Source organism: Monocercomonoides exilis, assembly GCF_001643675.1.
Source record: "Monocercomonoides exilis strain PA203 chromosome Unknown scaffold2-2631571, whole genome shotgun sequence".
NCBI classification, from domain to species: Eukaryota; Preaxostyla; order Oxymonadida; family Polymastigidae; genus Monocercomonoides; species Monocercomonoides exilis.
The window spans coordinates 1,157,859-1,172,749 of NW_027150547.1; the positions used below are offsets into that span (position 1 = coordinate 1,157,859).

General features: G+C 34.9%; 2 protein-coding genes across 2 annotated transcripts; one reads left to right on the forward strand and one right to left on the reverse strand.

Moving 5' to 3' along the window:
- Positions 1–3,463: 3,463 nt before the first annotated feature.
- On the reverse strand, positions 3,464–5,567 carry MONOS_16389 (uncharacterized protein; the record flags this gene model as incomplete). Its single annotated transcript, XM_067869295.1, has 2 exons — positions 3,464–3,950; positions 4,348–5,567. The coding sequence occupies 2 exons, from the start codon at positions 5,565–5,567 to the stop codon at positions 3,464–3,466; spliced, it is 1,707 nt and encodes a 568-aa protein (XP_067735772.1).
- A 7,962-nt stretch (positions 5,568–13,529) lies between these two features.
- On the forward strand, positions 13,530–13,976 carry MONOS_16275c2 (uncharacterized protein; the record flags this gene model as incomplete). Its single annotated transcript, XM_067869188.1, has 1 exon — positions 13,530–13,976. The coding sequence occupies one exon, from the start codon at positions 13,530–13,532 to the stop codon at positions 13,974–13,976; it is 447 nt and encodes a 148-aa protein (XP_067735773.1).
- Between the last annotated feature and the right edge of the window lie 915 nt (positions 13,977–14,891).

Genomic DNA, 14,891 nt, shown 5'->3' on the forward strand with positions numbered 1-14,891 from the left:
GATACCATTTTCCTCACGAAGAGAAATATCAATGTTGCAAATGAAAATACTTCAAAAGTGTTTTGTAAATAAAATATTGATTTCTTTTCGTTTGATAAATGTTAAATAAACACCATTGTTATTGAGAACTGCAATCTGTTTCTCTACTATCATTTATCAATTCTTCCTTTGTGTATTGGATTCTTAACGGTTGTTTTTCATTTACAAAAAAATCATGAACTCATGATTCATTTATGATTCGTTTTTACAAATTTCTCGATTCGGTCAGTAGCGTTGAATTTTCTGATCCAAAATTTTCTATATGCTATCTTTCTTCATAGTTCATAATTGAACAATCTCGTCATCGCATTTTCAAAATTTTTCTTTATGAATGCGTCAATTTTTCATTCGTATAGTTGTTTCATTATCTCCTTTTTCCTCTTTGATATTTCCTTAGTCTTTTTATAAGTGTTTTTTCATCGCCATTTTAGACATTATCTTTCTTTTCGCTTATTCTTTTCTGTTGCCTTCACAGTAAAGAAGAAATTGGATATTTCAAATGGTAATAAACATTCACGCCTCTTCGGATATGTGAATCAAAAGTGTTAAAAAGTGGGTTTAACTGTTTTTCTTCCATTTTCTTAACATTGCATTTGGTGCATCTTTTCTCATATTTCATAAATTTTCATTTTTCTTTCATCAATTAATTTTATCAGTATTTATTGTTTGAGCTTTTGATTTCTCTATTTATCTTCTTCTTCTCTAATTCCTATTCTTCCAGCTTTGAATTTTTATCAAATATCTCACTCATCCGTTTTTCCATTTGGTGTTCTATCCGTCCATCTTTTTCAATTCCTTCTTTACCATTGGTGTGAAAACCTGAACCTTTCTCGAAACCCAGAACTTTAAATGAAACAAAACATTTATTTTTTTTTTTCAATTTTTGGAATTATTTTTGAAATTCTCCTTTGTTAAACAATAAATTAATGAAATTCTGACATGTTTGTTTTCAAACGGTTTCAAAACTGATGAAATGATAGAAAAACCATTCAACGTTATTGAAAAACCTAATAAATTGTTTCTTTGCACCTAAAAACACTTCTTAACAACAATAAAGATACACTCACAACTAATTTAACAAATGATGAATCACTTTTCACTTCATTATTCATCTTTTTCTTCTTGTATTTTCTTTTTCAAGAAGTAGTTTTCTCGAGCCTCCTTTTCTTTTTGAGTGATTGTTGGAGATAAGCATCTTGTTATCATGCCAATTTGTCTAACCCTTGAAGCTGTTAAAAGTTTTGCTTTTCCCTTGATTTTGATGATTGATTCTTTTTATTCCTCTTCCTCAAATGTTTCTTAATCATTTTGAAGAATGTCTAGCTTTCTTCTTTTTTCTGATTTCTTCATATCAGAAATTGAGTCTTCTTCCTTCACAATTGTCACTTTCACTTTTTTCATGACGTTCATGCCTTCATCCTCATCATCCTTTGAATCTCTTGCATCTTCCAATTGCTTCCTTGTTTGTGCAACACGTTTGCATAAGATATCCAGCTCTCTTTGAAGGCACTCAGTGCATTTGGGACAACTAGGTTGTGTTATTGCAGACTTTTCATCAATATTCGTTTTTTTATCCATTTTCTTTGTCGGAAAAATTTTTCTGTACAATTCTGATTGAAGATCTGTAGATGACTTGATAACTTTCTTTTCTCCAGAGATTTGTTTTGAAGATTCACAAACTCGTGATAGAACTTCAGTTGATGCAATAGGACAAACGCCTGTTTTCAAAAAACAGTTCTGATTGTGGAAGGCTGAACTGTTGCTGCTGTTATATCTCATGGAAATCGAGAAAAGGAAAACCTGTATGTTTGCAATTGAAATGGATATGGTGTATGAAGCAAGTTGTTTTGCACTAATTTAAATGTGGAAGAAATGCAACTGTTACAAGGTTGTAGTAACTGAGTCATATTCGGAGGGAAATAATTAATTATTATATGGGTGATTTTTTTTGACATCATAAAAAAAGATCAAAAATCGAAAATATAAATTCTATTGTGGTATTAATTGATCAAAGAGTTAAATTGTTTTTTTGCAAGCATTTAGCATTAATTTCTGTAATATAAATTTGTTTTATTCCCCCCCCCCCCAAAAGACATACCTTTTTCACTTTTTTTGTGGAAAAGAATTTTTTTGATCAAGTTTTATAAATATTTACTAAAACAAACGAATAAAACTTCAAAAAAAATTGCAAATTCATAATTGGAAAAAACAAAACATTGAAAAGAAAAAATTAAAAATAAGAACAGAAAAGAAGAAAACAAAATTATTGAAACCAATTTATTATTAAGAGTTATTTTTCTTTTTATTTTTTCTTCACCTTTGCACAGCCAACAAATCTCCATTCCTTTTATTCTTTTCATCAACTTCATCAAACGTTAAACAAAATCGTGGAACATTGGATAAATCCGATTTCAACAATGGAACTGATGTCGATGTCTGTGGAAGATAAGGACAGATACCATGTGCCACAATCGAGTATTCCCTCACTGGCTTCATTTTCCTCCTCCAAGACTCCTCCCTCACCCTCCTCAGCTCAACATTTGTTCCTCTTCAAACACTCACCTTCAGCGCAGCTGATGCAAAAATCATTGATAACAATTGACATTTTCTAATTTCATTAAAATTTCTTCCATTCATTAATTTTTTAAATTTTCCATATCATCGAAAAATCTTTGTGCCTTCATTGCTTTTTCAACAAGAGCATATATCATCACTAATTATTCGAGAAGTTTAACTAAGTTCCGAAAAAAATCTAACTTTGCCATTTTCCATTTGATTTGGCTTCTTCATCAAATGAAAATAAAGCTCGTTGCTTAAGGAATCATCTATTTCTTCTCTTCAAATAGCATTTCTTCAATCAAATCAGAAAGATTTTCAAAAACATTTATTTCCTCAACTTTCCGATTTCAACTTTTTCGTATCCAATTAGAGCAAGTGTCTCATATAATTTCTCTTCAAATATGTCTTTTCCTCTCAATTCCTTTTCTTCCTCGCTTCATTTGCAACAATTCGCCTTGGTTTCGCTGCTGTGAAATCTTCCGAAGGCTATTTAGGAGCCCATCCATTTCATAAAACAATAGCTTCAATGTTCTTTCTGTTTTCACTGCAAATGCTTCAGCTTCCAAATAAAAATGGCAAAATCTTCCTCCTTTTCTGATTGTACTCCATCAGATACGCTTTTCTTGGATCAACGAAACACTGTCTTCTTTATCACATAATTTCTGCTGATATTCTGTGTTAGAATAAATAATTATCTGTGCTTCTGAATAGAAATGAAAGATGAGGCCTGACGATGAATTCGAGGGGAGTTGAATGAAAGAAAAGAAGAAGAAGAAGTTAAGGCAGGAAGTGATAGCGGAAGTGGGGTTGGAATAGCTGAATTAGAAGAAGAAAGAAGTTTTGCTTGGAATTGCAGTGAAGGAGATTAAGATGTTCTGAGAGAAGGAGAAGATAGTTGTTGGATGTTCATAAACAAGGACGAATTGACAAGTGATGAAGTACAATGAGAAAGAGGATGAAGAGCAATGTTTGGACTTGCAGCAAGATCAGCAGCTGAATTAAAAGGCGCTACCAAATTGAGTGAAGGATATTCTTCATCGAATCCGCCGCAGTTGAATTCTGCAAAGCGGAGAAAGATACCAATTTTGAGAATGAAAGCGCATCTCTTCTTCCAGGCACGTTGTTCTAGCTGAATGTTCTTATCCCTTTCTCCTTCTGAAACAGTTGCGGTTATCTTTTCCCTTCTCCTTTCCTTCCCTTTCTGTGTGTCACTTATGCTTCCTCTTTGCAGTTCCGCACGTCTTTGCTTAAGAACGATCTTCAGCGCACTCATTAGATCCAGTCTTGTTCTCGTCTGCCTCGCGTCGACTGCTGCACACACAGGCAATTTTCGCATCTTCCACACAAATTGCCTGTTTTTTTTCGCTTTTGATACGCACATAACGGCGGGGCACATCCAATTCATCGCTCAAATCTTCAAAGACAGAATAAGCTTAATCATTCAGCGTGCAGTCCAATTTCCGCTCTCTTGTCAAAGATGGCGTTTGGCTTTCTTTCGCCTCTTGTTGGGCCTCGCTGGACATTTTGTTCTCTTTCTGGTTGGTCGGCGTGCCTGTCTCAAGATGTGGTTATAATACTCCTTGGATACTGCTAAACAGATTTTTGTCTCTTTCCTTTATCTTCTTCGCCATTTTCTCCATTTTTCTTCGCTCTTGCTCTTCTTTCTCCTTTTTCTTCTTCTGCATCTCCTGCAGTTTCATCAGCCGAAGCAGTTTCTCTCTCTGATCATCTGATTCCAATGAATTAAACGTGATTTTCGCCTCTTCATCGTCCACTTTCCCTTTCTCATTCTGAAACTCATCTTGCATCGCCCTTGTCACTTCTTTGTTCAAATCCTTCATCTCCATCACACCCAACGTCGCCCCTCCTCCTCCTCCTCCAATTCCTCCTCCACCTCCACCTCCTCCAACGGTATGTGACAGCTGCGTTGTTGGTGCACAAACAGCTCCTCTCACCATTTCCATCTCTTGGCTGTACACAATCAACGCTCTCCCTCCAACTCCTCTCCATCCTCCGTCCATTCGCTTCCCTCGCGTAAAGTGTATCGTTCCAAAGGCGCCTCGTCCTGAAGTATATTGCTTAGGCTGTGGAGAAGGTGATGGTGTTGGAGAGGTATTTGCTGTTGTGTTCTGTTGTTGTGGTTGTTGCTGCTGTTTCTGCTGAGCTTGCGATGAAAGAGGCTCTGGCTTTGGCTCATCTGAATGCGTTTCGTCTTTTTTGCCGTTTTGAATTGATTCTTTCGCTTTTGCATTCTTTTCTGCTTCTGTTTGATAGTCTTTCTTTTGAAGTATTTCAACACTTTCCTGAGCTTCATTGTTTTCATTTCCTTTCTTTTTCATCGAAGCACTTTGTTTTGTTTCAGTATCATTTGCATCATCATCATATGCTCCTTCCTTTTCACTCGCATCGCTCTCCAAACTATCAGTTGATTCGTCATCTGATAGAATTCCCCCAACATTCACCACATTCTCATAGCTCATCAGCTTCAGAATACTCTCATCGTCTGCATTGTCCTCTTCATACAGCCATCCATCCCCTGAGCTTATTCCCCACCAGTCGTCGTTGTCAAACTCTTCTTCTCTTCTTCGGAACGCTGTCAGAATCTCCCGCAGCTTCTTCTCTCGAATGTCGTCTTCTTCGTCTTCGTTTATTCCAGTCAAGTTGCAAGCTTCTGTTTTCTTCTTATTCTTCATTTTGTTATAATTATTTTTGGATTTTGATAAATGTTTTATTTTCTTTTCTTTTGAAACAACTGATTTGGGTTTGTTCATTGAATCCTCCAAAATCACTTCTTCGTTTTCGTCGTTGTTCGAGTCATCATCATCTTCTTCTTCCTCATCTTTCGTGCTATCTTCATCGCCTTCAACTTCTTCTTTGTTTCCATTTTCATTCAAAGAATTAATCACTTCTTTCTCTTCTTTTCCGTCTTCTTTGCCATCCCCCTCACTTTTTGTAGCATTCACACTCATTCCTGGTCTTTTTATCGATTCATCAATCGGCGTCGGAGAAAGCAGAAGGTTTGGTCTGACCTTCAAAAGCACTTCATTCACAACAGAATCTCGTTGAAGCTCAAGCGCCTGGTAATACCTTCGCATCAGCCTCTGTTTCTCTCTCTGCTTGTGACACTTCTCTCTTCGCTCTTCTTCATCACTGATGATGGAGCTGTCGGAAAGGAATTCACTTTCTTCATTTTTTTATGTTTTCTTCAGAGAATTTCTTCTAATCAATGATATACTCTCGTTTTCTTCTGCTTTTGCTTTATATTCATTTTCATTGAAGCTATTATCCCTATCACTTGCATGCTTTAATTCCTTCCTCAACTTTATTTTTTCTCTTTTTCTTCTCTCCTCTCTCCTCTCGTTCCTTGCTTCTCTCTTTCGCTCTCTCTCTTTCTCTCTTCCTCTTCTCCAGATTCTCTGCATATCGCTCCATCATCCGAAACTCTGCAAACAGCTGTATTGCATCAAATACATCGGGAGGGAGAACAAAATATTGTCTTTTCCTTCTTCCTCTGAGCTGTTGCTTCATCCTCTTTATCTGCTGCTCTTCGCTTGTCAGAAATCTGTTTCTGGAAGAGCAAAGCAACGAGGAGGAAGAAGTAGATTAAGAAGAGCACGGTGGACATGAAGCAGAAGCAACTTGTGCACAGCGGTTGAGATAGCTCCGGTGGAGTAGACAGTGCATTGTTCTTATGCGGCTCATCATGGCAATCTCAGAACGATGAGGTGGTTTGGGATGGAGAGAGAGGTCAGTTACTGCTGGAGAAGATGAGGAAGATGAAGGAGAGGGAGAAGAAGATGATTGAGGAAGAGAAAGAAAAGATTCATTGGGTAATGAAGAAGGAGATGTGCCTGTGCCTGTGCCAATGCCAGCAATTGAATGAGTCAAAAATGTTTGTGTTGAATTCTGATTGCTTTTTCTTTGTCTTTGTCTTCGAGGCACATAAGATGGATTCAGATCGCATCTGACTGAAAAACGGACAATTCTCTGCTCGAAATGAGGCTGTTTGCAAGCGAACCGAATCTTCTTCGCAGAATGCCATCTCCGTTGTTCAGCACTTGCTCAAAGAGGAAATCGTCAATGAGATTGGTTGCATAGCCAGGAAAGCCAAATGTGTTGATTGTGTTAAAGGATGAGTAGTTTTCGAGTGTCAATGGATTGACTCCACATTCATCGACTGCCTCGTCTGTGTCAAGATGCTCTACCCAATCGCCTAACAGTCTAAAACCAGGAAATTTCTCTCGTTTCTCTTTCTCTTTTCCTTTCCCTCTTTCTCTCTCTTTGAGTTTTTCCTTCCACTTCTCCTTCTCTCTCTCCCTCATTGCTGTTATTCGTGTTATTCCTCTCACAGCATTTTCTCTTTTTCCCTTTCCATCTTTCCCACCATTCCCATTCTCATACATTCCAGTGAAAATAGCCATCATCCTCTGCTCTTTGTTCGACATCTGTTTGTTTTTCTGCCCCCATCTCAGTCTGTTCTGTCTCAATTGAAGTTTTCTTGCGCGAATGTTTGAAAATTCGTTGTCTTCATCAAAAAGAGGCAGCGGAGGAGGAGGAAAATCAGGTGAAGTTGAATGAGAAAGAAGCTATTGAGTGAGAAAAGAATGAAGGAGAGAAGGGATGTGTGAGAGAGAAGAGAGAGAAGGGAAAGAAGGGAAAGAAGGAGAAAGTGAAGAAAGGGAAGACGATAAAGAAGAAGTGGAGATGGAAGGAGTTGATAAAGAACGAATAACAGAAGAGAAAGAAGAAGGTTTGAGGGATGTTTTGAAGCTAAGTTGTGGTTGTTGATTAAGATGCTGATGTTGATGACGAGAACGAGAAATGAAAAAGAACATGAATAAGAAAAATTAAAAGAAGAAGAAGTGCACGATGTGTTAAATGAGTAAATGTACGTTGGACACAGATGATGAATAGAGGTAGAAGAAGGAGAAAAGAGTTGAGTGGCGAAATGGAAATTGAAAGAAGATGAAAGATGAGAAAGAGGAGAATATTGAAGAGCTAATGAAGAAGGAACAAGGGAAGATCTGTTGGTTGAGAGAAGGCGGTGAATGAAAGGTGTATTGAATGAAAGAAAAGGATTAGGAGGAAGAAAAGGATGAGGTGGAGAAAGAGAAAAAAACAAGAAGAAATTGTATGATATGTTATTGATATATATGATAAAGAAGAAAAAGAAGATGATGAATAAATGGCATGAGATGATTAATTGTTGGAAATAAAGAAGATGAGTGTCAATTCACATCAACTGAGAAATTCAATAAAATTCTCTTCTTCAGGATTTTGTTTTTTCTGGCAAATAATAGCCTCTGAATCCTTTTCACTTTCAGCTCAATCCTCTTTCTCTCTCTCAAACTAAAAATACAAAGCATGCGTCAATCTCTTTTGATTTCATCTTTCAAGCTTTCAATTCCCCTTCTTTCACAAAAAATCATCTTTTCTCAAAAACTATTCTTCGCCAAAGCCCAATTCCAGGCATCTTCGAAATTTCTTGAATTTCATTTGTTCGTCTTTATTTGTTCTTCCCCACTTTTCTTCTTCTTCTTCAAAGCCATATAATCCTTCGCTTTTTCAACATCCTGAATGAAAAATAATAATCACTTCAAAAAATATTCAACAAACCTTCTAAACATTTTTATATGGAATTTTCTGTTTTATATTCCATTGCACACTGTTTCCCTCCAATAAAAATTCTTTATTCCTTCCATTTTCAAATATTTCTTTTCTGATTTTCTAATCGTCCTTTCCGGAAGTCATTTTCCCATCAAATGCATCGATTTCCCTCTCTTCTGAAAAATGTGAAACTTATGTATTTTCTTCAATTTCATCTTTCTCATTGAAAAATATCCTTGTTTCTCGTCTGAAAATATCATTCCAAATTCCTTCCCAATCCCTTCACCCTGGGCACTTTCCATATGAATTCGCTCTCCCAACTTTATGGTCACCCTGCACAACGAGATATCCCGCCTTCATTCATTTTCATTCATTTCTGCCTCCTGCCCTGAAAGAAAGAATAAAAACGGTCAATAAAAAATAATCATATATAGAAATAATAAATAAATACCAAACTTCCTTCTCTGCCTTTTATTAGCAATTATTCTTTGGCATATCAATCATATAAATATTTTCATTAAAAACAAAAGAAAGAACACCTATTGATTGTCTATGAAAAAGATTTGTTTAAAAAACATGTGTTTTCCTCATATGATAACAAATAACAAACCTCGATGCAACGTCAATGTGAGAAAAATTGTTGAAAGAACATTTTGAAATAAAGTTATGGAATTTTTTCTCATTGAAAAAAGTTCTAAACACACATTTTTTTTAATCATTTTTAATGAATATTGTTGTTTTAATAATTATGAAGCGTATGAACACTAATAGAATATAAGCATTTTCTCGTTCTTGAAAGAACAAAAAAGCGAAAAATTTTCATAGATTTTTGATCTGAAAATTTGAGATACATTTTTCGAAAAAGAGGTCACACCTTGGTACCCCTTTTTTTGACATATTTCACACACAGTCATTCTAACAAATCGATTCATGCGAAAAAAATGCCACCCAAGGTGTGACCCTCGTGGGATACCTTAAAAATATTTTTTCCTTATGATCAGATCCATAATTATTTGAATATGCATAAAATTGTCTGACTTTTGTGTTGTGAGACGATTATTCTCCATTTGTTATTTGCACAAAATTTTAACATTCTGACATTATTTTGTGTAGTATTTTGTTGTTTAGTCGTTTTTATGGATGAAATTTTTATATTTGTGATGTTGAAAGTTTTTGAAATGAATTTCTTTTTCTTTTTTAAGAATCTTCAAATTCAAAAAATAATAAATATAAAAAATAAAGAATAAATGATCTTAAGTAGTTTCCCAAAAGTTTAATAATTGAATAAAAAATGTTTCATCATTATTGTTCAAATAAAATTATTTCCGCATTTAATTTTGAACGAATAAATCGAAAAAATATATAATTTCTTCAAGGTTGTATTTGTAAAAAAAATATTTTAATCTGTAATTCAAAATATTTTAATTAGTCATCCATTCATATATTAACAATTTTGTCCATTTAGTAAAAATAAAAAAATCAAAATGTTTTACTAAACTTTCATCTCTGATTAAATTTTTTTTTTGAAAAAACATATTTTATGCTGAAATAAAACAACTCAATATTTATTTTAAAAAAAGAAAAAGAAAATCAGTTTGACATTTAATATTGTTGATTATCAAATTTTTTGTATTTATTTATTTATTTATTTATTTTTTATGATTTTATGATTTCATTAATGAGCTTTTTGGATTGCTATGTGTCTTTTGAGAAAATTAAATTGTGAGAAAGAAAAAAAGAATTTCAATAAATAAAAATAAAAATAAAAAAACAGTGAATGACTTCGGAATTTTTATGATTTTTTCATACTGAAAATACCATTATAAATTAAATATTTCTCAAAAATGTCTTTTTGAAACCTCAATCAACTCTTAACTCTAGATCGAAAATTCTTTGGAAAGAAATTGAACGCATCGGTGGAGATGATATTGATTCATTGCTTGTCTATCTATTTTACAACTACAGGCAATCATCTTCAGTAATTAACGATTTGTTGAAGTCAATAAACGGTTTGATTATTTTTTAGTTAAGTTTTATATTGTAAAATTTATGGACTGTCATTGTTGTCATTTTCTTATTTATTTGCTAATTATTTTTATTTATAAACAGAATATCATATAAAGCTGCTGGAAGACCTGTCTGTGGTGTACAACAACGCTCCGTTGCACACTCAGACAACAATGCTGCAAGCGCTTTCCCGCAACACATCATTGTCCGATTTACTGGACTACGGATATGATGTCACAGAGGGAAAATTTATTTACGCGAAGCAAACACTGAAGAAAAACCAAGGATTTATTATTCCGCCTCAAAAACCTCATCTTCCGTCTTGCAAAAGTGGTTTGTATTTATTTAAATTATTTTAAATAATGTTCTCTTTTTTCCTAAGGCTTAAATGAACAGGATTGGGAAAAGGGCAACAACTGGATGTTGGCCCATTCAACTGAAGCTTCAACTTCGCTTCAGTCAGCAAAAAAAAAGCAGCGAGCTGAGCCAGATTACTCAAGATTTATTGACGAAGCAGCGTGGGATGAAGAAATAATTACGGAAAATTCTTCTTCAAATAAAAAACAATCTTCTTCTTCTTCAACATCATCTCAACAAAATAAAAAATCGAATCCCATTTCAGAAAATAATTCTCCATCTTCAAATTCAACTTCTTCTCAAGCTGTTGATGCTCCAATCAGTACTCCAATTAGGAGAGAAAGGGGTTCAACAAAAATAAAAACAAATAAATCACAGCATAAACGTCATTCATCTCCTTCACCAATTCCAATTCACAAACTTTTCAAAACAAAAAAATCAACATATTCCTCTTCTTCCTCTTCTTCCTCTTCTTCCTCTTCTTCCTCTTCTTCCTCTTCTTCCTCTTCTTCCTCATCCTCCTCATCCTCCTCATCCCCCTCATCCCCCTCATCCTCCTCATCCTCCTCATCTTCCAAAAAGCAACAAGAAGAATCAAAAAATTCTTCTCACATCGAAAAATCTTCAATATCCTTTCGCAACGATGATGTGTGGGTGAGTGATCAATTAGTCGAATATGCCACTTCACCCACTCTTATTCCTCCTCAAGCATTCCAAAATCTTCTTTCGTTATTTTCAAAAGAAATCAACACTTCATCTTCTCAACATAATACACAAACAGATGATAGTGATTTATCGCTTTGTGATAATTTTGCACAAACCATGTCAAACAGCAATGCAATGGATGTTCTTCCTGCAATTCAATCTCCTTTCATCTCTCTGTCTTCTTCTCATTCTTATGATTCTTCAAAAACATTATCAAAACTGTCAAAAGGATTACCGAATTTGGGAAACACCTGCTATTTTGCTTCTCTTCTTCAATGCTTCTCTTCTGTAATGTCACAAAAACCATCTTTATTCAAAAACGATCAACAACAAAGAGCATATCTTCTCGTGTTTTAAGTGTATGCAATCAACTATCCAAAGATGGAAATGAAATTCGTTCGTGGGTCCCATCGCTTATTAATAAATGGGAAAAATATTGCAACTATGGCTGCAGGCAGCAACAGAATGTGATAGAAGCATTTGAAAATCTTCATCAACTTCTTCAAATTAATAAGATATTAGAAAAGGATACCTTCAATCCTGTGCTCATTACTCATTTCAAATGTCAAAAATGTCAAAAAGTTTCTAATCATTTCAATGAAGCCTGCAGTAATGTTATCATTAATTCATCATCTCCTCATAAAGGTCTATCTTCTATCTTTTCAACTGAGATATTGAACGGAAAAAATGCTGTCTATTGCAACGATTGCAAAGAGAAATGCTGTGCTGCGAGATGGGAGGAAATGGCTGCATTTCCAGACGTGCTGGCCCTCTGTCACGAATGCACTGATTCTGCTAGCTCTGCTCCTTCGCGAACTCTTCTGATTGAAACAGATCGTGTTTACAAGCGAACATTTATCAAAGGGTTTTTAACAGAAAGTATTCAACATCTCCAAAAGAACAATAATGAAATCATCATATATCATCTTGTTGGGCAAATTCTTTTTCAGCGTCTGGATCAACAAAATGGGCATTACATTGCAGTTGTGAAAAGGAAGGCAGGAAGAGAGGCACTGTGGAATATTTGCAACGATTCTGATGTACTTGAATTGGACAAAGAAAACTGGACAAAGGAATGGAAGGATCTTTATGCTCAAGGTTTCACTCCTTCGCTCTCATTCTATTTCAAAGAAAAAACCAAACCAACTTTTTCATCAATTCAATTTGGTGGTTCTTTTTCTTCTTCTTCAGAAACATTAGATTTAAACTATTTAAATAACACATCATCATCAACAACAACAACATCGTCGTCTTCGTCATCATCATCATCATCATCATCATCATCATCATCATCATCATCATCATCGTCGTCGTCGTCGTCGTCGTCATCGTCTCCATTCATCACTCCACCTCATCGTTCAACTTTCATTCCTCCACTTTCTTCGTCAATTTCAACAAGATATGGATTGGAAGCTTTGAAAGATAAAAGAAAGAAAACGGGCATCTTTTCTCCCAATGAAAAGAGATTAATCTTCAAGCCCAAGACGAAATTATGGAGTGAGTTCACAGAAGAAACAAACATCAAAGTTTCTCTGTCACATTTCTACAAACTCACTACTAACTTCTCGAAAGCGAAAAGGCGCACAGATCTCTGTGGCATGTGTGAGAAACTCAACTATCTGGAAAACAAATTAAAGTCATCTCAAAACAAAAATGGACTTTCTTCTGCTGAGTTTCATACACTAAAATTACTTCGTCAACATCGACTTGTTGCAGAAATGCAACGAAAACATTATCAATCAACTGTCGACAATCTGAAAGAGGGAGAAGCAGTCTTCGTCTTCGACTTCAAAGAGAAATGGAAACTCCCTATCGGAAAGAACCAACTTCAACAGGAATTCTTTAATTACCAACAAGTCTCTCAATTCACAATCATTTCTCTTCAAAAAATAAATAATCAACAAATTAAAAGAACTTTCAACTTCTTCTCCGACTGCCTTTCAAATGATCACAGATTTGTTATTGAGTGTCTGGAATCTGTGATCAAAAGACACTTCTTCTCAGACACTCATACTTTTAAGTTCTTCTGCGATTCAGGTCCACACAACCGAAATCGCTTCCTTCTTCACTTCATCCTATCCAAACAATCAAAACTTTTGAAAAAGAAAAACACTCAACTCAACTTCTTCGCTGAGCACCATGGAAAAAATATTTGCGATAGTGAATTTGGTGCACTTGTGAACACAATCAACAACAACATATCAACTGAACACATCACCACACTTCATGACTTAATCAACTTCTTCGACAACAATATGAATGTTTCAACATCTGCTTCTTCGACATCACAACAAGACATTTTTGAATCATCCTCAACCAATTCTTCTCCATCAACATCAACTGTCAATAACTCTGTGCATGAGAGGTACTTTGAAGAGTATGTACCATCTCAGCAAATTTCATGGCCATCTCTGTCAGTCCCTCACATGAAGGACTACTTGTATTTTGAGCGCAAGGGCTCATTTGTCTGTGCTTCAGCTGTTGGATATCTTCCTCAACGCTCTCTGGTTGCCCTCGAATCTTCGACAATTAAAGAAAAAGTGCAACGTTCAAGAAAGACCTTCAACTCTGGTAACACATCATCTAACTCTTCTCTTCTTTCTCAATCTTCTCAAGATCTTCTTTCAAGGAGATTTGAGCTTCTTCTTGACTCTTCTTCTTTTAATGAATCTCAAAATTGTATTAATGGTGTTCCCTATTAAGAAACTAGTTGTTGTGTATGCTCAGCTGGCACTCGATCGGAAGGGTGCTGGACATGACTGTTCGTATTAGATATTGCAGCCTTCGGGCTGCTTTATCCGGACCTGGATACGACGAACAGCCTCCCAGGTACACAATAGTTAGAATCCGATTGTTTTCTTTTGGTTATTGTCCCAATATTGTCCCTATTTATTTCTTGGTTATTGTCCCGCTTATATATGTATTTATCGAGATTCATTAATAGAGAGTGTTGTGAAGGAATTCATTGATCTTTGACTGAGGTTTTTGGAAGGGAGAGTTGTTGAAAGTGTGAAATGTTGGCTTATCATTGTGTCTGTCTTTTTTCAATGTTGGATTTGATCTTTTTGAGTCAAAGTGAGAGAAATATCAGAAAGTGCAGAGTGGATGGAAAACAGAGGGAAAATAGACAAGTTAGTTTTTGAACTTTTTGTATAAGTTTTCTTTTTTGTTAGGAATTGTCTTTGATACCATGAATTTGTTGATATAGTAATGCTTTTTATTGAATCTTTTTTTGTTCAGAATTTTTGGTTATTTGATAATGATGAGTGAGAATTTCGAGAGAATGAAATTGAAAGTGAATAAGTTTGTGTTAGCTTGAATGAACAAGACGTTAATATTGTTTATTTTGTTTATCGTTTGATGTTGCGAAAAGTTTTTTGAAATTGTTTTTATTTGTTTTGTTTTGTTTTTCAAGTGTTTCAGTTTTTATGTTTGTTTGTTGTTGTTTCAAAGAACCAACTCATTTATTTCGAAATATTTTTAACATTGTGCACAGCGAACTAATTTTATTATTTGAAATGTTTTTGTTAACAATAATGAACAACAATAATGTGAAAAAATCAAATCAACTGATTTCATCAAGGATTTGAAAAAACAATGAAAAAATTTATATTGCA